The sequence below is a fragment of the Lissotriton vulgaris genome, chromosome 11 (genome assembly GCF_964263255.1).
Source record: "Lissotriton vulgaris chromosome 11, aLisVul1.2, whole genome shotgun sequence".
Classification (NCBI taxonomy): Eukaryota; Metazoa; Chordata; class Amphibia; order Caudata; family Salamandridae; genus Lissotriton; species Lissotriton vulgaris.
The window spans coordinates 731,600,773-731,624,079 of record NC_141699.1 but is presented as its reverse complement, the minus strand read 5'-3'; the positions used below and the strand labels follow the sequence as shown (position 1 = coordinate 731,624,079).

The window sequence follows — 23,307 nt, the reverse complement described above, 5'->3', positions numbered from 1 at the left end:
TTTCTAATGCTACATGATGCAACATTAACATGAAGCAACATTATTTTTGATGAAATCAAACATAAGATGTCTTTCTACAGAGCACATCCTGAACCTGTGTATTATAAGGAGGCAGGGTTAAATAAAATATTTGCCTAAGATCGCACAGTTTGGTCAAGCGAGGAAGACAGAATTTCTCCCAGGATTTCTGCATTTACATTGTGCCGTTCAGACCTTGGGACCGTGTGACTGCCTTGCTCGTTCTGTGAAAGTTGGAAAGAACTTTTACGTTCACCACTTTCAAAAGTCACCAGCTGCCACTGCGACAGAGTACTCTTCTCACTGTACAGAAAGTCTGCTCTCCTCATTTACCGTGACATATGCAAAAGAAACAATTGATGGACGGAATGCTGGACAATGCAAACATTCACCCCCAGTCACAAGGATCTGGGTTTAATCCATCATTCGCTCTGCATTCTGTCCATCAATTGTTCTTTCTGCACTCCTCATTTAGCGTAGCATGCTCAATTCCTTAAAAAATTCTGTAGGATCCAACTCAGGAGATTACCAAAATAATGTAATACTGTCTGCAACATTACATCACAAACTCATCACTTACACGGTATTCCTACCTCATGACGGGAGGACACTCGGGAGCATGCTGGAAAGCACTGGCCCACCTATGCAGTTCAGGATCACAATAGGCTAGCTTCCCCAACATTCTTCCAGACCTATCCAACCAACATCGATGGCTGGATAATTAAAGAGAGGGTCATAATAATGGTGATGAGGATGAGTAGGATGATGAGTGATGAAGATTACCGCTAAGTAATTGATATCCCTCATCCCATATATGTGTCTCACTCGTTACTTGTGAGCTGTACCAAAGCAAAAACAGGCCTTTGAAAACAAAGAAAACACACCAATGACTCGCTAATGCTGCAACGCCCAGTAATATTTGTAGTGACTAAAAACAGAACAAATTAAAAACAGGTTGAAACTAAGTACCCCTGTACAAATGAAGACCATATCTATACCAGCATGACAGTAATTTTGTACAGAGATACAAGACAAATCCCAAGATGCTGACCTACACATTTCAGGCAAAGAAAGTCCCCGATCCCACCCGAAAGCAGCCAACCTCCAAGTGGACCTACCCTGAATGCCCTCAGGAAGAGGACTCCCAGCCGAGGAGTATGCAAGAATTCAACAGTAAATCGTATCCAATGGCTGATCCTTACAGAAGTTGGTTTGACCCTTACCCCTTTACTCTAAGAGTAACATAGAGATAACTGTAAGTGTGAAAGGGCCTAGAACAGTCCAGATAAACTAGGAATACCTTCTTACTATCCAAATCCAGAATTAAATCCTCCGAAAAAGAAGGGGAACACAGGTAAAATATTCCCTCAATCCCTGTGAGCCTCAGTAGCAACCATAGAAGGGAATTCAGGATGAGGCCATAGCACTACCCCATCCTCAAGAGTCATAATTAACAGGGGTCTCTACACAAAAGTCACCAGCGCAAGAAGCTAGGGGAATTTCTACAAGAAAGGCAGAATCCATGGTAAAAAATGTTAGATATAGATAACGATTAGATCAAAATGGAGGACTTGAAAGGCTTTGAGACTAAAGGTAAATTCCAAAGGCTCGAGTATAGAAGGAGACCTGTAACAAGTGGTCAAAGGTGTAGAAGAGCCCAAGGAACGGTGAAGATTAAAAAGGTCATGTGCTTCCTAACCTTCAACCATAGGGGTACTGTGGCATGATGAAGAGACATTGCGGAGGACAGAGACAACCTGAACATTAAGATAGGTCCACAAGCAAAAACATCACATCCATTTTGGTACAGAAATGTGCAATTCTGAAGATGCTGTGGAACAAGCTGACATTGGGAAAGGTTGGGAAGAAAACAGTGTAGAGCCAGACAGGAATTGAGAATGTCTAGCCAGCTCAAGGCATCCTCTCAACATCCAGTTTGGTCACCCTGGGGTCAATGATTAATCAGAATACCCCGTTATGTACTATGTCATAAAATGTAAGAGATGCCAGTAAAAATATAGGGCCAAATTTACAAGGAATTAACACAGCGCAGTGCTGCTAGCCATTTGGCTGGCGGTGCGCAGCGTTTGTTTGCTTCAAACTCTCTTTGGCCTTAATGGTGTGGTCCTCAAGTGGTTCACCTCTTTTCTCCAACACAGAACTCAACAAATTAAAATCAAAACTTGCCTCTCTAACCTTACACCCGTCTCCCTGAGCATACCCCAGGGCTTTATCCTCTCCCCCTCTCTCTTTAACCTCTTCATGGAACCCCTTACCCTCATTCTGAAACAAGCTGGAATCAACTATCACCTCTATATTGACAACACCCAACTCTACTACAAAATTAAATCCCACTCTGATATTCTACATTTAAACAATACCCTGAGTAAGATCCAATCCTGGTTCTACTCCAACCATCTTAAACTGAACCCTAAAAAACTGAAATTATTCTCTTCTCTCCAAAAAATAATCGGCTCCCCATCCAAGGCTGGATCACGGACATAAATGCCCTCAATTTCACACTCTCACTATATTACTCGGCGACATCCCTAGATTTCACCCTTGACAAAAACATGGACTTTAAAGACCACATAAAAACCTCCGCAAAAGGAGCACTCTTCACTCTCCGTCACCTTGAGAAAATCAAACCCTTCATTCCTTCTGATGACTTCAAATCGGTGGTCCAGTCTCTAGTCGAAATTGGACTTTGGCAATGCTATCCCCACAGGAACCCCCAAAGTTCAACTAGCTCCACTTAGAGCTGTACTTAACTTGGCGGCAAGACTCATCACGGATTGTAAATGATCTGACCACATCTCCCCTGCCCTTAAAGCCCTAAATTGGCTCCAAATTGAAGGAAGATGCTTTTATAAGACTGCCTGCATCACGTACAAAGCTCTTCACCAACAAACCCCACTATACCTAACAAACAAACTCAATAAGGCGGGCTGTACCAGACTGATGAGAAGCACCAATCTGCTCCTCCTCATCCCCCCACATCTATAAAAGAAATCCACCCAATCTCGCTCCTTCTCCGGGAACGCCTGGAACATCTGGAATGCCCTCCCACTCGACCTGCCCTGTAACCCCTCCTACCTCAACTTTAAAAAAGATCTAAAACATCACCTCTCAACTTATACTGCATCCTTAATCTCTCCTTTGACCATACATTCTATTTACCCTGCTGCGGTTATCTTCAGTTTCTTTTCCTAATCCTCTCTTCACTCTCCATCTTCACATATTACCCTCTCTTCTCTGACGTTAATTGCTACTACCATGTATATTATTGTTATGTGCATTAACCTCTAACCACCGGGTATTCCTAATCCCCCTTTTCTTAATATTTGAAGTGTACCAGTATGTTTTTATTTCCCTGAAAAATCGCCAAAATAATTTTTGCCCACTTATAACTTTATTTTGTGATGTATTTGCTTGCTTTATGTGTTATCCTGCGCAACTGTCTTCCTCAATTTCCTTGTTCATGTAAAGTGCTCTGATACCCTCGGGTCTAACCAGCGCTATATAAAACCTTTCAAATAAATGACGGATCCCTCTGCTCTCCCCCGCGCTGTTGCACAATTAGCTGCCATGCGCAGATGCAGGCACCATTGCACCATGGTGCAAGGGTGTCTGCTTCACAGGGATGATTGTTTATGTGCAGGAAGGTGTCCCTGCACATGAACAATCTGAAATGGCGTTTTGAAACTTCTATGTGTGCTGCTTAATGCAGCACACATAGAAGTTGAAAAACGTAATTTTTTTCAATGATTGTTTAAGTGCAGGAAGGGACACATTCCTGCAAATAAACAATCACAACAGGTGATTTCCTCGTTCTATGTGTGCTGCAGAATGCAGCATGCATAGAAAGAGGAAAAAAACGAGGAGAAATGAAAACATTTATCCTTATTGTGCCTCCCTACGCTTTCCCTGGGGAGACATAGCATTCAGATGCATTTCCAGGTTTATGATTCTCGTGAATCTGGAAATGTGGCAGAAGCCATGGGTGTGCATGGGAACACCCACAGCAACACCCATAGCACGTCCCTTTAATGCAAAGTGTTGCGTGTAAAGGGGCCATGTTTACAAGGACACAAATAGCCACGCAGGGTGGCTTTACCTTTTCTTGCACATATGCAGCAGCAGGTTGCGCCGCAGGTGCGTCACAAAAAGTGACGCACCTGCTGCGCAAGAGGCTTGTAAATAAGCCCCATGTTTTCTTGAAAGCCAGAATCCCCTGTGGGTACCAGAATAAAATGAAGTTTCAGATCTCTTCTGTCCCCACTGTACTGTCATCATTGCTCACTTTTGCAATAAGGCTGGAACAGCTTTGAATATGGCTGGTCTCTCCAGTCAGGAATGAGGCCAGGGGATAGGAATAGTTCCAGAGTCTGAGAAACAGCTGAAGAGTTGAAAATGTAATGCTGTACACTTCTTTCACCACCTGCAAAACATAGGCTTCTGGTGTTGATGTTTGCGCTGAAATTCTGGATACAACACCAAACTGGACATTCAGGACGACTGATGGCATTTTCCGGTATGCTCCAACTCCCAGGGCAAGAGAGATTCCCATTTTATTCAACAGATCCTGAGAAACCCTTCCCTCGCTGCTGGACAAACCCTGCTTACAATTTGCACTCCACAATTAAGAACCTACTCTGGGACCCAAACCTACCTCGCCCTGCACCTTGATTGTGAACCTTTTCCTGAGACTCAAAACTAGAACTCCCTTTCTGCTGAATTGCATAATGCATAATAAAATGCTAAACAACACTACCTTAAAAATCCAACTTTTGTTGACTGATCATCAAAGACTGGTCTGCTTGCATTGATCAGTCTACCTGCCTCCCGTCGCTTACCACCCCCTCAGATTCCAAACCTAATGGAATGATATGGAACATGGCTAGCTACCCTTACAGACTGGTGTATTATTTCAAGGGATGCCAAGTTTGCACAATGACTTGTTTACAAATGGGAATGCAATATGCAATGCTTCCAGTGTACTAACAGGTTGCATCGCAAATTGCCCAGTGTTTGTGAGTCGAAAAATGAACTGTCTGCATCAGTGCATTTCATCCTCAAATGGGAATTATGGGGCTTATATACAAGCCCCTTGCGCCACTTTTGCGTCACTTTTTTCATGTTAAAATTGACGCAAAAGTGACGCATGGGGCTTGTAAATATGCCCCTATATTTTTTAATTGCAAAAAACACAGTTGATGAACAGAATGCAGAACAATGTCTTACATTCACCCCAGTACAAAGATCTGGGCCTAAATCCTTCGTTTTTTTGCACTCCACACCACCATAGGCCAGACAATGGCTATATGCAAATCAGCCTTGACCCTGTGCCTCATGGGAACAGTCCAGCCCGAACTACCAAGCCATTTCTTTCCTAGACCGGAATCAAGCATCCAAGGACCGGTTTCTGGCTATCAGCCTTCTTCAGCCTAGATAGCTTGACTCCAGTGATGTGGAGAGCCTGGGACTCACGTCTGAGCATACCCAGCCCACTCGGGGTGAAAATTGCAAAAAACACAGTTGATGGACAGAATGCAGAACAATGTCTTACATTCACCCCAGTAGAAAGATCTGGGCCTAAATCCATCGTTTTTTGCACTCCACACCACCCTAGGCCAGACAATGGCTATATGCAAATCAGCCTTGACCCTGTGCCTCATGGGAACAGTCCAGCCCGAACTACCAAGCCATGTCTTTCCCCCTCAGATTCCAAACCTAATGGAATGATATGGAACATGGCTAGCTACCCTTACAGACTGGTGTATTATTTCAAGGGATGCCAAGTTTGCACAATGACTTGTTTACAAATGGGAATGCAATATGCAATGCTTCCAGTGTACTAACAGTTTGCATCGCAAATTGCCCAGTGTTTGTGAGTCGAAAAATGAACTGTCTGCATCAGTGCATTTCATCCTCAAATGGGAATTATGGGGCTTATATACAAGCCCCTTGCGCCACTTTTGCGTCACTTTTTTCATGTTAAAAGTGACGCAAAAGTGACGCATGGGGCTTGTAAATCTGCCCCTATATTTTTTAAAGCGCAGCCTATGTCCATAAAGGGGATGGGTGCTGCTTTTAATAAGCATGATTTACTTTTGAGATACAGCGGGACTATCAGTCCTTTGGGCCACTGCCAGCACTACAGAGGCCGCCACCTTGATTCCTTACCACCCGTATCCGGGCATTGGTAACCAATTAATGGTGTATGACTGCAACTTCAGTTACAAACCATCCATAAATCCTTTCCCAAATCGCAAATAAGAGAGATTCTCCTGTCGCACGTCCTCCTATTTGAAATTTGGAAATCATCCTAAAAAAAGCTTTTTTTGTGTAATGCAAAAAAGTCCTTTTGCTGTTGCAAACTCTGTGAATCAAAGGGTTTGCCGACGATCGAAATGGGGTTTGGGCATCAGGTCTGTTTTCTTTCTCTGCGGTACATTTGAAACAAAGTGAAAGATTCCACATAGGATGTAAGTGCCCTGCATGCCATTCTAGGAATACTGAAGTGGCGGCCCGCATTTCTATACCTTCCCCTCCCTCCTTCTTCCCTTGCTTACTCTAGCGTTTCTCTTTTACTTTATGGAACTTTGTGCATTGGATTCAACCTTGTTACAGCCATTTCTGGATTGTATATATATTTCTCCCTGATATTGATATTCACTCCAGCTTATGATTGATTTGTTGATTTGCCTTGTTTTCTTTCTTTATAAATCCCAATAAAATGGTTCTTGAATTTAAAAAGATTTTCTTATTTTTATTTTGTTTCTCTGTACATCATTTATTTTAGAAATTGTTTCTCATTTGAAATAAATCAAAAACTGAATAAAACACAGCCCAAAACACATTTAGAAATATTTTCTATAAATTCATTTTTATTGAGAAAGAATGCTGCAGAAGGATGAATAAAACAGACCCCATTAGGAAAAGGTGGGAAGAGGTAAAAGGGATCGTAACTGGGTGCACCTCATGATACAATTCACACACAGGGGGCAAATATCCGTCATAGTCCCTGTGGCCAGAGGATGCATGCGGCACCCTGGTTTATGTGTGTGCCGTCTTTGTACGAGACCTCTTCACCTTTCACAGAGCCTGATCGTACCATCAACTGGGCTCGGCAATCAATGCATCAAACTAGAAGGCCTCATACCGCAACCTTTGCACTTTGACCTGGAAGAGGATCTCTGCTTCCAACCACCCAAAAGTCTCCTTCCTCTCTGAGTCATTTCATGCCTGTATTCACAACTTTGCTATGAAGGAGACACTCACAAAATCTCTTCATGATGTAATGGACTGCTTTACTAAGTTTGAGAGACTCACAGCTTCTATTCAGCAGACATGGGCATCTATTTCAGGCTGTCCAATCATAGGAGGGAGGATCAGGCGGCGGCCCCAGCCCATCCGCCCCCCTTGCTCAATCTCAACTCTGCTTCATCTGGCAGGAGGTCGCGTGCAAACGTTGTTACGGAGAGGGGTGAGAGGGCGGCAGCAGAAAAAGATTATTCAAACCAGACTTTAGAGACATTTTTCAGCTTTTTGGACAAGTATTTGGGACCCTGTCGCTAAGTTTACACTACGCCCATTAGCTCAAAAAGGGTGATGATCACTGGGCACAATGGGAGGGGTTGTAGCAACTGATGTAACCCTAATGGGCTCTGTTTCCGGTGGTTGTGGTGTAGAGCAGGATGAACTGTGACAGGTGCACATAGACAGACAAAGTGTGGTATAGGGACACAACGACTAAAACATCCAGCCGGTAGGGGAGGGATTCAAAGCAAGCCATCTTAGCCTGAAGGTGATGGTGGCGGAGTGGTAAAGAGGCTCTCTGGTTCTCCTGCAAATCCTGGATAACCGGTGGGCACTGAAGGAGGTGCGTAGCTGCGAGTCAGCGAACCATCGCAGGCGTCAGGGTAGATCAGGTACCCAGTGAAGGTGCTGTCGCTGTTCGTATCAAAGTAGACCCCATTGCTTTGGTCATTCTTAGTCTGCAGCCAGATGGTGTCTCCGGCAGAGAGACGCATCACCAGAGTCTGCGAGCAGACCCCCCGGTTGGCATCCTGGGCTGCTCTAGAAACAAGCTTTCCGTTCCTGAACAGGCCGACCACAAGGACCCTCCCATAGACGGAGAGCTGGAAGCTCAGAAGATAGGTGCCATTGGTGGGGACAATGTAGATGGAGTTCACTGCGTCAAAGTGGTTCTGAGGATTATGGAGAATCTTAGTAAATGGGATAGGGAGGGTGGATTTGGGGTAGGAAACGGTGAGCATGGCAGAGAAGGAAGACTGCACAGGTGCGGTGCAAGGGCCTGGAATCCCCTGATACCCCTGCTCCCCTTGGCTCCCTTTGTCCCCCTGCAATCCCTGGTCACCTTTTGCCCCTGCACTCCCTTTAGGACCCACTGCACCCACTGGCCCCTGAGGGCCCTGAGGACCCACTGCTCCTGCTGGCCCGGGGGCACCATTGACGCAGTTGCAGATTCCCTGAGGCCCTAAGTCTCCCTTGGCTCCTGGTGGTCCTCCTACTCCGGGTGAGCCAACATCTCCTTTGTCCCCCTTGCTTCCATTGCTGCCATTCACACCTGGCTGTCCATTGTTCCCGGGAGTGCCGGGGGCTCCGGCGGGTCCAGTGGCACCAGGAGCCCCTTTCTGACCCGTGCAGGGTGGGCAGACGCCCTGTAGACCTGGTGGCCCCACATCTCCTGGAGCTCCATCATTTCCTGAATCCCCTTTATCACCTGTGTAGAAAGGAAGAAGACATGTTATTGTGCAATTAATATAAAACTGTTAAGATCTTTTTTTGCCACTGCATCCAATAATCTTTCTGCTAGAACAAGTTCCCATTAACAGAAGAAGCCTTTCCCAAGCCCACTTTACCAAACCGCTAGTGCCTAATTTGCTCAAATAATAGGTGCAGAAGCCCAAAGTTTATCACAGGAGCCCTCTGTTAGTGCTGTCGAAAGAAAGAATTGATGAATGGTTACCAAATATCCAGAATGACTAGTTTTGATTCCACCTCATGCTTCTTTCTTCCACCACCCTACAATTTCTAGGCCTTTATCTTACTCTTGTGGGTTCTTTTTGAACCCTTCTTTCCCCTTTTCTCATGGGTGTCCTATCTTTGTCTTCCTCTCTCTTTTTCCCGTTTCTGCATTTCTTTCTCTTGCTTTGGATCAAAGTCCAATGACGAAAAACAAGTCTGATCCTCAAAAATGATTGGCACTGCCATCCCCCGCAAATGCTGGTACAATTTAAGTATTAATAACCCTGTTGTGGTATAACTGTTTTGCTATATTTGAATGCTTTGTAATGATGAAAATGTGATCTGAACAAAGGCTACACATTCAAAGTTAAAACTAGCTGTCCCAGGGAGAATCATATATAATGTAACTTTCTGTTCAATGTGCAGACTCTGCCCTTGAAAAGGTCTATGTAGTTGACTTATAAGAATCTTGTTGAATGCATTCAGTTGCAAATGTTTGTTTTTTGCTTTATTTTGATTGTTTAGGAACCTGTGAAGCATGCATTACTGTAGTAGATGTATGAAATCATTTGTTCTGAATCCTATATAGTGTGATTTGTTAATGTAAAAGGAAGTCCTTACCCCTTAGGTTAGAAGGCAAGTTCTATGCTGGAATTTCTCCCCATTTTTTGATTCCCTACTAGCTTACCCGTCGCACGTTGCTGCGATCTCCGAAGAAAGGAAATTCAAGGAAACTCGTTATGATAACATTCAATTTGCATTGTGTCATTTTTATTGAAACGTATTCATTTTAATATGGAAAACATTTCAAAGTGTCGTTTTAATTCAATTTATTTATTAGAGTGCTTGCGGATACATGATTTTTTGTGAAGATTATGAGGGCCCTGGGGGGCCGATATTTAAAAAATGTTATGCCAGAAACCTTCGCAGGAGTATACTCAACAACTTCCCAAAGTTTCCTGGCGATCGGATGAATGCTGTTTTAATTCTATTTATTTATTCGAGTGCTTGTGGATACACGTTTTTTTGTTTTTCCGTCTTGTGCGTACATTAGTATTCAAAAGATTATGAGCGCCCTGGGGGGCTGATATTTAAAACAAATTATGCCAGAAACCCTCACGAGAGTGTACTCAACAACTTCCCAAACTTTCATGGCGATCGGATGAATGGTGTTTTAATTCTATTTATTTATTCGAGTGCTTGTGGATACACGATTTGTTGTTTTTCCGTCTGGTGCGTACATCTGTATTCGAAAGATTATGAGGTCCCTGGGGGCCGATATTTAAAAAGAATTATGCCAGAAACCTTCAAGGGAGTGTACTCAGCAACTTCCCAAAGTTTCATGGCGATCGGATGAATGGTGTTTTAATTCTATTTATTTATTCGAGTGCTTGTGGATACACTATTTGTTGTTTTTCCGTCTGGTGCGTACATCAGTATTTGAAAGATTATGAGGGCCCTGGGGGGCCGATATTTAAAAAACATTTATGCCAGAAACCTTTGCGGGAGTGTACTCAACAACTTCCTAAAGTTTCATGGCGATCGGATGAATGGTGTAGTAATGCATAATGGACAAACAGACAGACATACTTTCGTTTTTATATATCTATATACATATTTTGCGGATCACTTATTATTGATTTTGTGATTGATTCTGTACATTAACTGAGCTTTGTACTCTAAACGAATTAATTTTGACTACATTGAATTAATTCCTTTACGACTACAATTCTTAAAATAAAGCCTTTAAGGTGAGTCTTCATTGCCTGTCATTCCTGTAGGACCAAATGTGTTCTACATTTCTGTATTTTGAGATTGCTACCTTTATCAGAGCCGATCTAGGGACTACTCCGCTCCCGATCCATCAAGGCTCACTTGGGGGAATGATTGAATGGTTCTTGGGCGCCGTCAGATCTGGTAGCAGAGTTGATGATTTTGACTGGTCCTGTCTGGTACTGATAGGACCAGTATAGGTAAGTTGATCTTCAGAAATTGAGAACTGCATCTCCATGGTTCAGACGGTTTACCCCTGAAATTAAAATATACTCTGCCCCAAACTACATCCCGAATCCTGTTGACCGGGAGGAGATGTGGCAGCTGTCTTGAGATACCTAAAGGAACTTTGTGAGTATCAGTAAGGAAAAGCATTGTGCATGTGTAAAGGTGTGTGAACAGGAACCAAAGTGGTGCATGTTGGGATTTGTAGTTGAGCGAGTGCAGTGTCACGTAATGGTCGGATTTTGAATTTACGTATAAAGTGGCTTTGATTTGTGGACTTTTAGGGACACTGAATATTGTCTTGGTGATGTTTTGTCTTTGTCTTTTGAAAAAACGTGTGATTTTACTTGTGTTTGAGACGCTTAATAAAGTTGAGATATAAAGTTGTGGTTTAAATTGGTATTACTCTTCGAAGTACATCATCTCGAGATCTAGTTGTTTTGTTGAATTGTCTGCTAGGATTGAGGTGTGCTCTGTGAAGATCTATCAGTCACATCAAGATAGGGACATAATATCATAGTGTATGAAAGTATTTACTTGGATTGCCACGTGTTCATTCATTAGTGCACTGGAATGAACATATCAGTTAGAAGTGAGCTTCTGTAAGTGGAGATTACGAGTACTGTGAAAGCAAAATCTGTTTCGTATCTTTGAACTGTAATTTTCCTTTCTATTTAGGAAAGCAGACAATAATAGTTTAGAGAAATGTACTGATTATGTTCATTGAAATTTTGCTGTACAGTGTGCTTATTGTGTCAGAAGGTACCTCTCTTGAGATTGGTTGGTTGGTATCGGAGCCACGCTGTGATTGGTTGACCTTTGTCCAGGTCATGGTGGGATTGGCGGAAAGATAATAGAAACCGCGTTGTGACTGGATAAATTGCATTAGAGGCTTGCACGAGGATAGGAGCAACTTGAGAGTTTGGTAATGCTTGACGAAACATGGGGATCATTTCCTTAAAAGTTCCAAAATCCTTGACCAAGGTAAAGAAATTACCACCAGAGGGTACAAATGCTGGTATGTGGTGGCAATTTTTTTTTTATATACGTGTGTATGGCTCAAACAATGGCATTGGTATACAGAGAAAGATGGGGACTTAACATTTTCATTATCAGGTACTTTCAGCATAGTAAAACTTGAAAATCTGAGAAAGAGGATATATGACATGAAGCCCCAACCCAGACCCACACAGTCTGAGGCATTCATCCCTTGGGAACAGTTAGCGAACACGAAGAACCATGAAAGATATAATATTCAAACCTAAAACAAATCTGTACATGGTTAGGTTTTCAAGATGATGAGAGGCAAAAGACCTGGTGCAAAGATATAAGATGCAATAGCAAGTGAAGCCCCAGGAAAGGAGAAACCCCCCACCCCAAAAAAATACCACGAGAATGATGCAGGAGCTGAGAGTGAGGATGATGATGAGGATGTTCTTTTTCTAGATGGCCTGTTAAGATCAAGACCCTCCTGTACCACTCCCGTTTTAAACATAGGGCAAACACTGCAGAATTCCCCAGAAGAAGTAATAACGACCTGCTCCTCTGCAGAGGCGAGTGACGCCCCAAGTTACGCAGACACCAGCACTCCCCAGACCCCAGTGTTCCAAAGCATTCCACACACGCCAGTTACCTCGATCAATTTCAGACTTTGACATGCATGAGTCTTCTCCTCACACCCATGGTTACAAGCCCTCCACAGGTTCATGTAACTGCAAGTATCCTGCAGACCTCAGTTGGCACGAATATCCCCTTACCCTCCAGGATTCTAGAAGGAGGAACCACTGATTTACCTACCACCACTGAAGGGGCTACAGCAGCTGTAGCTCCTGAAACCTCCCTCCCACCTACGGGAATCATTCCTTAGAAATTATATGTCACGCAGTTGAAAAACGTTTGGGCAGGTCACAAAGGGAAACTTGGGAATCGCATTTCCGAGACACTATGGTTAGAATGAATTAGTGTACATGAGAATGGAAGCTGGCAGAGTAGCACGTGAGGTGTATTCTAAAATGGCATGGTTGGCAGATAACTGTGAATTTGATTTGTCTCAAAGGAAAGAGTTATGAAAGAATTTCAGAATGACTATATGTGATAAGAATATGAAGGCAATGAAGCTGAGGGGACTGAAAACCCATGTTAAGGAGCTGGTAGAGTTTATCAGAGAATGGGGTGATTTGGAAAAGGTCAAATAGCTGTGGTCAAAGAAAGAGAGGTCAAAGGTAAAAAGGAAAAAAAGGGGGGTGGAAGAGGCAAGAAAGGTGATAACACTGTGGCAGCAGCAAGAGAATACCCCTTAAGAGGGACGAAGGGAGGAGCATATGTGCATGTCCCATGGACTCGAGACCTTTTCCATTTCACAGTCTCCCAAAGATAAGAAAGAACCCAAATAAATGGTATACCCGGGTAGACCAAATTGTGACCATTTCAAAGATTTTATAGGAAGATCTAGACATGTTGCTTGAAGTGGAAGTTCTGAAAGATTTGTGGGATGAGTATAAGTAAGTAGTAGACTGGCTATCATTAAAGCCCCCGAAGGTACCACAAAAAAATGCCCTTCTCCTATAGTAAAAGCCAAGTATGATGCAGTCATTGCACATCCAAAAACAAAGGTCCAGCAAAAAGAGATGAATTGGTCCAAGATATTCAGGATGACACAAGCGATGAAGGAGTCAGTGCATACTATTTTTGAGCAGTTGATGCAAGTGTATTGAGAACAGAGTGGATTGAATGTGAATTTGTGAGAATATGGGTGGGTCCTTTTAACTTTTGTTCTAGGTTTGTATCCAGAGATTTGCTCTCAGATACAGCAGAATGTGATCAGTTGGCAGACAAAGCCTCTTAATGAGATTTAGCAATATGCAAAATACTGTAGAGACCAGTTAGAAGCAAAACAGGGGAAACTAAAAGAGAAATTCATGATTTCACAGTCCAAGTTCACGCAAAATGGTGGTGCAAGATGTTCAGTCTTTTTTTTTTTTTTGTGAACCTTTATTAGTAGTACAAGCATTTACAAGTATGGGCCTACAACCATCCCGGCCGGCCGCTAATCAGAGCAAGAGTACAGCAAGCAATATGGAAAGTTATAGCAGTTCGAAAGCCGGGGTCAGAAAATACCAGGACATATCTTGTAATCAGAGGTACAGACTTGAAATCAGGATTTGAGAGGTTCATTTTCAAATAAGGAACTAAAAAGGGGTGCCGCACAGTCGTACACGGTCCTACAATACTACACACAAATCAGGATATCCACAAACATTTCAGATACGAATGAAATATCAGGGGTAAGATAGACAAGGCAGGAGAAAGGCAGGCACAAACCCGGTACGTAGCGAGTCCAAACCCCACCCCTCAAAACGGAACATATTGCAGGGACCATGAACGACGACGACACTAAAAAGGGAAGAAAGACTAAAGAGCCATAGAAACAAATACTGAATAAACACCACCCCCCCTACCCCCCACCCTGCACACCCGCAGAAGGCCATGGCCTACCCCCCCAGCAGCGTGCCTGTCGCCCTATTAGAGACCCGAAATGTAGAGAGAGAGAGAAAAAGAGAAAGAATATAAGCGGAGGAGGGCCCTCGGTCTTGCCGCCCGACCCCGCCCTTCACCCCTACACCCAGGAAAATCCCAGAAACGAAGTAGGATATTAAGGAAGAACATCAAGCCCCGGCCACAACAGCGATGAAATCCCGGTCAAACATACCCAATGCACCGTCAGTCTACAATAAAGCCAATAGACTCTGAACCACATCATCCCTGACCCTGTCTGGCAATGGTACCGCCAGAAGTCCACTTATCAATTGGTTTACAGAGCAGCCTGGAAGGTCCAAACGATCTGGGCGGGTCAGGCCGGAGCGTAGCCACAGAAAAGTACAACAATCCAAACCCATCCGAGTATAGACAGCGGAGATCCGGTAATGTCGACGTTGACCCCGGGAGCTTCCCAGAGTTCATAACCAGTAGTACCATCCAAGAAAGGAGAGTCACACAGTCCGGCAAGCACCACGACATCGCCGGGACAGCCCAATAAGGAAAATGGTGTTTTGTCCCCAGCCGCCAGTTGAACATGTGACCCGAAGAGACACCCACGTGTACAACCATGTCGGCCAGAGCGGTCACAGGAACCGGGTCCTTCGGCGGCTCCCGGTACCTAGGCGGAGCTGGGACTCCCTCCGTGGACACAGCTGCGGGTTCGTCGGCACTCCCTTGGGATCGGACTGTGGCCGTTAGGGACGGCGAGACAGCAATGGGGGCCATTCTTCTATCCAGGTCCCGAGCATGACAGATCAGGGTCTTGTGCAAAATCGTTAGGGCAGCCAATACGTCCTTAGATGTGGGCTCCTGCATACGCTGCCAGCATCCCGGCCCCATCCGTGTGACAACCGTCCGATCTGGACATGGTCCGTAGAGGAGGGCGCCAGCCGCCATCTTAGCCAATTCGGTCTCGTCCCTCTTCACCTCATTCAGGCATCAGGCCCCAATGCGGGGCGCCACGGGATGCACAACTGGGGCTTAAAACTGTGAGGGGGGCTCCCCGAGGGAGAGTCACCAAAAGGCTAAAATCCCTGCCGCTCCCCGGCAGCCGCCCGCCTATTTCGAGGGCAATCCTTGGTTATGCCCGGGCAGAGAGATTGGGGAGGGGGCAGGAGTCTTGCGCCCCCTCCGACCCTGCTTCGCCACACTGCCCCTCAAGGGTCACCGCCAAGTGGACCGGGCCGTCACCGCTATCAGCGGCCCTTCAAGTCAACGGCACCCTCCGACCGGCTCCTCACCGCCACCAACGGCCGTTGTTGTTGCAGTCGCGGCCGGATGCACGTCCAGGTCAACGCCCCGGTCTCGTCACCACGTGGGCCGCAGAGCAGTCGGGGACAATTCTCAGGGTCTGCCGCATGCAGGAGCCTCAGGAGCAGACGGTAAGTGATCGTTCTCCTTCTCCTATTAAAGTATGCCTTCGTGGCTCAGGATAAATACCAGGATATATGTGTGGGGCGAAAGGGCTCACGGAGCCGAGCGACTATGCGGCCATTTCGGATGCCTGCTTGGCTCCTCCCTCAAGTGGTTCAGTCTTGATAGATTCAGGTTTGGATCTTGCTGATGGCGAAACATGAATAAAGTTTCCATGGAGTATTCACAAGGATGGAATGTAGTCCCACAAGGGAAAGGTAGAGGACATATTGGTGGTTCAAATATTGGTGCTTTGAAGAAAGTTACTCCTTGCCACATATGCAACAAAGTCTGACACCAGAAAACGGAATGTGGCACTATCCTGATAGAGGGGACATTTATGCTCAGGTACATAATCCCATGTCACAAGAAGGAGCAACGCTGATGCCTAAGCCTCCTATAATTAACCAGAAAAGCATAATTCCGAATGTGCCTCAGGCTCCCATGATGCAGCCACAAATGCAGGATAGAGGCTCTTACTTCCAACCCTGCCCCAGAGTCCCTCAGAATCCATACACAAATCACATGTCCCAGGTCCCCATGATGTCCTTGAGTGCCATTAGAATCGTCAAACAATTCCGGGTCTGGTGGCTTACTGGACTAATGTGTCCACTGTAGGAGCCTGGTATGACCTCTTGGTCACAGGTTCAAATTCCGGCGGGTCCACTCAGCCCTTCATCCTTTTTAGGTTGAAAAAATTAGTACCATTGGTTCGGGTAACAAAAAACACCTGTTATTCAAAACGAGTGGCCTTTCAGGATGAACATGCTCTTTACAAATACACATGTTATGCTAGTCACAGTGAAGGTGCCAGAAGGGTGAGGAGAATTGCATGCTTGTTGCAATTCTGGAAGTGGATCAGAGTTGTCCATATGTTGAAGGTGAAGTGAATGTGCTCCGTATCATTTTTGATTGATAAAGAAGCCACTCGTTCAGCTGTCAGAACTGTTGTGGTTCCGAACCAGCACCTCTTGTAATAGAAATCTAAGCTGTAGGCATCATCAATCAGCAGTGCACAAATAAACTTTCAGCCCCAGTTTCAGTAAACATGTTTTCAGTCAGGGACAATCACCAGTTTGCAATTTGCAATTTGAGTCCCTTGAACCTACGGGGAAGGGACCCACTTTGCAAATTCAACTGCGTGATTTACTGCAGGCACCTTATGCAGAATTCAATTTAAAGTCCAAAGAAGGGCAGCACCCTGTCCATACCCAAAAATACTTACTCCTGATATAAAAGAAACAGTGCAAGAGGAAAGGTGGAATTATACTGGGGAAGAGACTGGCCTGATCAAAAGTACCAAACCCCTTAGATTACCTTAAGAATAGATGCTGCTTTCCCTCATATGCCCCCATAAAGGCTCTGACCAGAAGCAATAGCTGGTATAACACCAATCATTGAAAATATGATAGAAAAGGACATTCTGAAAGAGGTCCTTGGGAATTAATGTAACTCCCTGATTATGGCTTTGAAGAAATCGAATAAAATAAATGACAAATACTACAAGACCTTAGGAAAATGAATAAACTAGTGGCTCTGTGCTGTTCAATGGTACCAATCCCTGCTGTACTCCTTTTCCAAATTCCCACTGAGGCTGAATGGCTGTGTCAGGCAATCTTTTTCATTCCCCTCCACGAAGAGAACCAGTGTCTCTTCGTGTTCAGATTCCAAGATAAGACTCTTGTGTGGTGTGGAGATTTCCAAGGGTATACAGAAAGTCCCTCATACTTAAAGCATATACTGAAGAAAATCTAGAGCTCCTATAGTTGCCTTGCAGTTTGAAAATGGTGCAATATATCAATGATCTGATTGTAGCATCTGTGACAAAAGGGATATGCAGACAAGACACAATTGCCGTACTTGGCCACCTTGCTGAGAATGGGCACAGGGTTTCCTACAACAAATTGCAGTACTGCAAGAGAAAAGTTTGGTATCTAGGACATTGTATTGTAATTGTATTGTAATTGCATTTATATAGCGCTTACTAACCCTGACGAGGCGTCGAAGCGCTTTTTCGGCGGGTAGCACGCTACTCCGGGACCCAAAGAGGATTAGTGTTGAATTAGTATAGTGAAACATGCAAGTACATTTTAAGTGGTGGATAGGTTAGTCAGTTATTTGGATTTGGAATGATAGCAGAAGGATAGAGGAGGACAAAGGTTTGTATTTATTTATCGCTCGCGTGTTGACGCATGCTATTCAGGGAGCCTATAAAGGATTAGTGGTGAATTAATATGGTGAAATATGAGGTAATTTCAGTGGTGGATATTAGTCTGTTACTTGGAGTGAGAAGGATAGCGGATGGATAAAAGGGGAAGAAGAGTTGCATTCATATAGCACTTGTTACCCCTGATGGGTGTTGAAGCGCTTTTTTGGCGAGTAGCACGCCACTCCGGAACCCATAAAGGATTAGTGTTGAAAATTAGTATAGTATAAATATGAAGTCATTTGAGTAGTAAATATGTTATTCAGTTATTTAGGCAGTATATTAGTATAGTTGAATATGGAATATGGAATTTGAGAAGTGAACATGTTAGTCTGTTAATTTTGATAGAAAAAGGATAGTGGAGGGATAAAAGAGTGAAGGATTTTTATTTTTTTAATTTATTTTTTTAAGTCAACTGATGGAAGGATCATTATATATTTGTTAGTGATAAAAGGTGGACTGTTAGGTGTAATTTCAGCAGGGAGAGTGTGTCTGAGTGGGATGTAGTTATTTATGGTGTTGATTGCCGTTGTGTTAGTAATGAGTGTATTGGTTAGTGGTATGGGATAGAGTTGTGTACTTTTTGTGGGTGATGGTGGATATGGAGCGGGGGGCAGGGGGGCTGGCCTCACTGGCTTGTGAACACAAAATGGTGGCTGGGGGTGCACTATTTGAGCACATAGGCCTAAGCACAGGGCAAAGGAGAAATTTGGAGGGCAAACAGATTTGTCACCAAGGAATGAGAGGGACAAACTACAGAGGTTGGACTGCAAATCCCACAATTCAACACACTAAATGAAGGCAATCATGGGCAGGGAAAACAACACATTTAAAACACAACACAGGTGATAAAATATGCAATTACAGGGAGGCTAAAACTACAATTTTTAACTGTAACAATCACAGGCATAGACAGTAAACACAGAAAGTGAAAATCGTTTTTTAAACAACTTTTTGTCTTGGGAAGAGACAGCACAAGTCTGTCTCCTTACCACTTCCTGGACTCTGCTAACTGCAATCTGGGGCACATGTGGGCTGTAACTCACAAGATGGAGGAGAATGATTTGGGGTGCACCCAGCAAGGCCTTCAGGGGCCTGGGCAGTTGTGAGAGGAGGGCTCAGACTTGCCTGGTAGCTGAATAGCCAATGATCTGCTGGCCTGGGGGTGGGGTCGGGGCAGCTGCTTGCTCCTGTTCAGAATCTCCTAGGAGACAGACAGGCTCAATCCACAACTTTGGATTTCAGCAGGTAAAGGCTTCACTAACTCGAAATCTAAAAATACTGTTTGAGTAAAGCTTTACTCCCCCTGCTGGCCAAAAAACGAAGTGCACAGGCCCCAGTAAATACAGTTTGAACAGCTCACATAAGCACCCTCTGATGTAGAAAATCCCTGTTGCTTGGGGGGGGGGGTGCAGGGGGCTGGCCTCACTGGCTTGTGAACACAAAATGGTGGCTGAGGGTGCACTGTTTGAGCACACAGGCCTAAGCACAGGCCAAAGGAGAAATTTGGAGGGAAAAAAGATTTGTCACCAAGAAATGAGAGGGACAAACTACAGAGGTTGGACTGCAAATCCCACAATTCAACACACTAAATGAAGGCAATCATGGGCAGGGAAAACCACACATTTAAAACACAACACAGGTGATAAAATATGCAATTACAGGCAGGCTAAAACAATTTTTTTTAACTGTAACAACCACAGGCATAGACAGTAAACACAGAAAGTGAAAATCGTTTTTTAAACAACTTTTTGTCTTGGGAAGAGACAGCACTAGTCTGTCTCCTTACCACTTCCTGGACTCTGCTAACTGCAATCTGGGGCACATGTGGGCTGTAACTCACAAGATGGAGGAGAATGATTTGGGGTGCACCCAGCAAGGCCTTCAGGGGCCTGGGCAGGTGTGAGAGGAGGGCTCAGACTTGCCTGGTAGCTGAATAGCCAATGGTTTGCTGGCCTGGGGGTGGGGTTTGGGCAGCTGCTTGCTCCTGTTCAGAATCTCCTAGGAGACAGACAGGCTCAATCCACAACTTTGGACTTCAGCTGGTAAAGGCTTCCCTAACTCGAAATCTAACAATACTGTTTGAATAAAGCTTTACCCCCCCCTGCTGGCCAAAAAACAAAGTGCACAGGCCCCAGTAAATACAGTTTAAACAGCTCACAGAAGCACCCTCTGATGTAGAAAATCCATGTTGCTGGGGGGGCAGGGGGGCTAGCCTCACTGGCTTGTGAACACAAAATGGTGGCTGGGGGTGCACTGTTTGAGCACACAGGCCTAAGCACAGGGCAAAGGAGAAATTTGGAGGGAAAACAGATTTGTCACCAAGGAAGGAGAGGGACAAACTACAGAGGTTGGACTGCAAATCCCACAATTCAACACACTAAATGAAGGCAATCATGGGCATGGAAAACCACACATTTAAAACACAACACAGGTGATAAAATATGCAATTACAGGCAGGCTAAAACTACAATTTTTAACTGTAACAACCACAGGCATAGACAGTAAACACAGAAAGTGAAAATTGTTTTTTAAACAACTTTTTGTCTTGGGAAGAGACAGCACTAGTCTGTCTCCTTACCACTTCCTGGACTCTGATCACTGCAATCTGGGGCACATGTGGGCTGCAACTCACAAGATGGAGGAGAATGATTTGGGGTGCACCCAGCAAGGCCTTCAGGGGCCTGGGCAGGTGTGAGAGGAGGGCTCAGACTTGCCTGGTAGCTGAATAGCCAATGGTTTGCTGGCCTGGGGGTGGGGTTTGGGCAGCTGCTTTCTCCTGTTCAGAATCTCCTAGGAAACAGACAGGCTCAATCCACAACTTTGGACTTCAGCAGGTAAAGGCTTCACTAACCCGAAATCTAACAATACTGTTTGAATAAAGCTTTATTCCCCCTGCTGGCCAAAAAACGAAGTGCACAGGCCCCAGTAAATACAGTTTGAACAGCTCACATAAGCACCCTCTGATGTAGAAAATCCCTGTTGCTTGGGGGGGGGGGGGGCGGGGGCTGGCCTAAGTTGCTTGTGAACACAAAATGGTGGCTGGGGGTGCACTGTTTGAGCACACAGGCCTAAGCACAGGGCAAAGGAGAAATTTGGAGGGCAAACAGATTTGTCACCAAGGAATGAGAGGGACAAACTACAGAGGTTGAACTGCAAATCCCACAATTCAACACACTAAATGAAGGCAATCATGGGCAGGGAAAACCACACATTTAAAACACAACACAGGTGATAAAATATGCAATTACCGGCAGGCTAAAACTACAATTTTAAACTGTAACAACCACAGGCATAGACAGTAAACACAGAAAGTGAAAATCGTTATTTAAACAACTTTTTGTCTTCGGAAGAGATAACACTAGTCTGTCTCCTTACCACTTCCTGGACTCTGCTCACTGCAATCTGGGGCACATGTGGGCTGCAACTCACAAGATGGAGGAGAATGATTTGGGGTGCACCCAGCAAGGCCTTCAGGGGCCTGGGCAGGTGTGAGAGGAGGGCTCAGACTTGCCTGGTAGCTGAATAGCCAATGGTCTGCTGGTCTGGGGGTGGGGTCGGGGCAGCTGCTTGCTCCTGTTCAGAATCTCCTAGGAGACAGACAGGCTCAATCCACAACTTTGGACTTCAGCAGGTAAAGGCTTCACTAACTCGAAATCTAACAATACTGTTTGAATAAAGCTTTATTCCCCCTGCTGGCCAAAAAACGAACTGCACAGGCCCCAGTAAATACAGTTTAACCAGCTCACAGAAGCACCCTCTGATGTAGAAAATCCCTGTTGCTGGGGGGGGGGGGGGGGGGTCGGGGGGGGGAAGGGGGGCTGGCCTCACTGGCTTGTGAACACAAAATGGTGGCTGGGGGTGCACTGTTTGAGCACACAGGCCTAAGCACAGGGCAAAGGAGAAATTTGGAGAGAAAACAGATTTGTCACCAATGCTCTTGGGAATAGTGGGCTACTGTCGTCAGTCGATTCCAAACTTTCCCTTGTGGGAAGCCCCTAAAGAGGCTCACACATAATTGTGTCAATAGTCCAGTAGCAATGGATTAAGAAAGCATGGAAGCATTCCAAGAGCTCAAACATTTACCCTGCAGTGCACCCTGGGATGTCAGACTACAACAAATAATGTGTGCTTTTTTCCTGTAAACGTGATGGGTGTATGCTGCCTATTTTGACACGGACACATGCTGAGGTGAAGCGACTGTGGCTTATATCTCAGCCACTCTTGATTCTGTAGCCTATGCACCTTCTGATTTCCTAAAAGCAGTTGCAGCAGTCAGTTTGAGCACACAGCAGAGTGAGGGCATTGTATTAGACCAAATGCTTATTGTAATGGTCTCCCACTCAACTGAGAGTCTCATGACTTGTACTCAAGCACAAGACCTAATAAATAGTTTTCTTACATGTAATAAAAGAGTCATTTTGGTTGCTAAAATGTCTATCTGTGGATCTGCAACTGAACCCTGCAATTCTTTTGCCCACTCTTGAAGAAGGTGATGATTATGAGTATGAGAACAGTTGCATTGATGTAACCAAGTTATACACAAAACCGAGACCAGACATTTTGGATGTACCTCTTTTGGAAACTGATCACATATTATTTGGTGATGATTCTTGCTTAAAAGACATGGTGTTTTTTGTTTTTTTAAAACAATCTTTATTTGTCATGTTTCATATACATTGCAGAGCTCCGAAGCCCCAAAGACAGCTGCATACATCAAAATCACAGTAGCCCATGACAATGACTTTTTATATTAAAGAAAACAACAGGAACACCCCCCACCTCCCCCCAGTCGCACTCACCCCCCCCCCTGAAACACGTAGCAGGACACTGGAACACATATAAACCCCCCCTCCCCCTTACAAGGTCCCATCTTCAGCACACACATTAGTCCATCAGCGGGTCACCTTGCTCCGCCGGCGGATCCAAATCTAGTCCCCGGTAATCTGCCCATCGTTTCCATGTCTTATAATGTTTACGGGGACACCCCCTAGCAGTAAAGATTGGCAGTTCTAGACCCATGCAGAAATCTAACCAGTTTCTCCACGCGGTCAGCGACAGGACTTGGGGTGCTTTCCACGCCCTCGCTAAATCTCTCTTTGCCAAGGTGAGACCAAGCAACAGTAGGTGTCGCTTATATC

The 23,307-nt window shown here is 44.8% G+C and overlaps 1 protein-coding gene across 1 annotated transcript in view; it reads right to left on the bottom strand.

Annotated features, from left to right (window-relative positions):
* Positions 1-6,888: 6,888 nt before the first annotated feature.
* The window catches only part of LOC147683406 (uncharacterized), an 80,993-nt gene continuing 64,574 nt past the window's right edge, over positions 6,889-23,307 (bottom strand). The window contains exon 5 of the mRNA XM_086943846.1: positions 6,889-8,767. Within this exon, the coding sequence (XP_086799972.1) occupies positions 7,818-8,767 (950 nt within the window). The 3' untranslated portion in view covers positions 6,889-7,817. The remainder of the gene's footprint in view (positions 8,768-23,307) is intronic.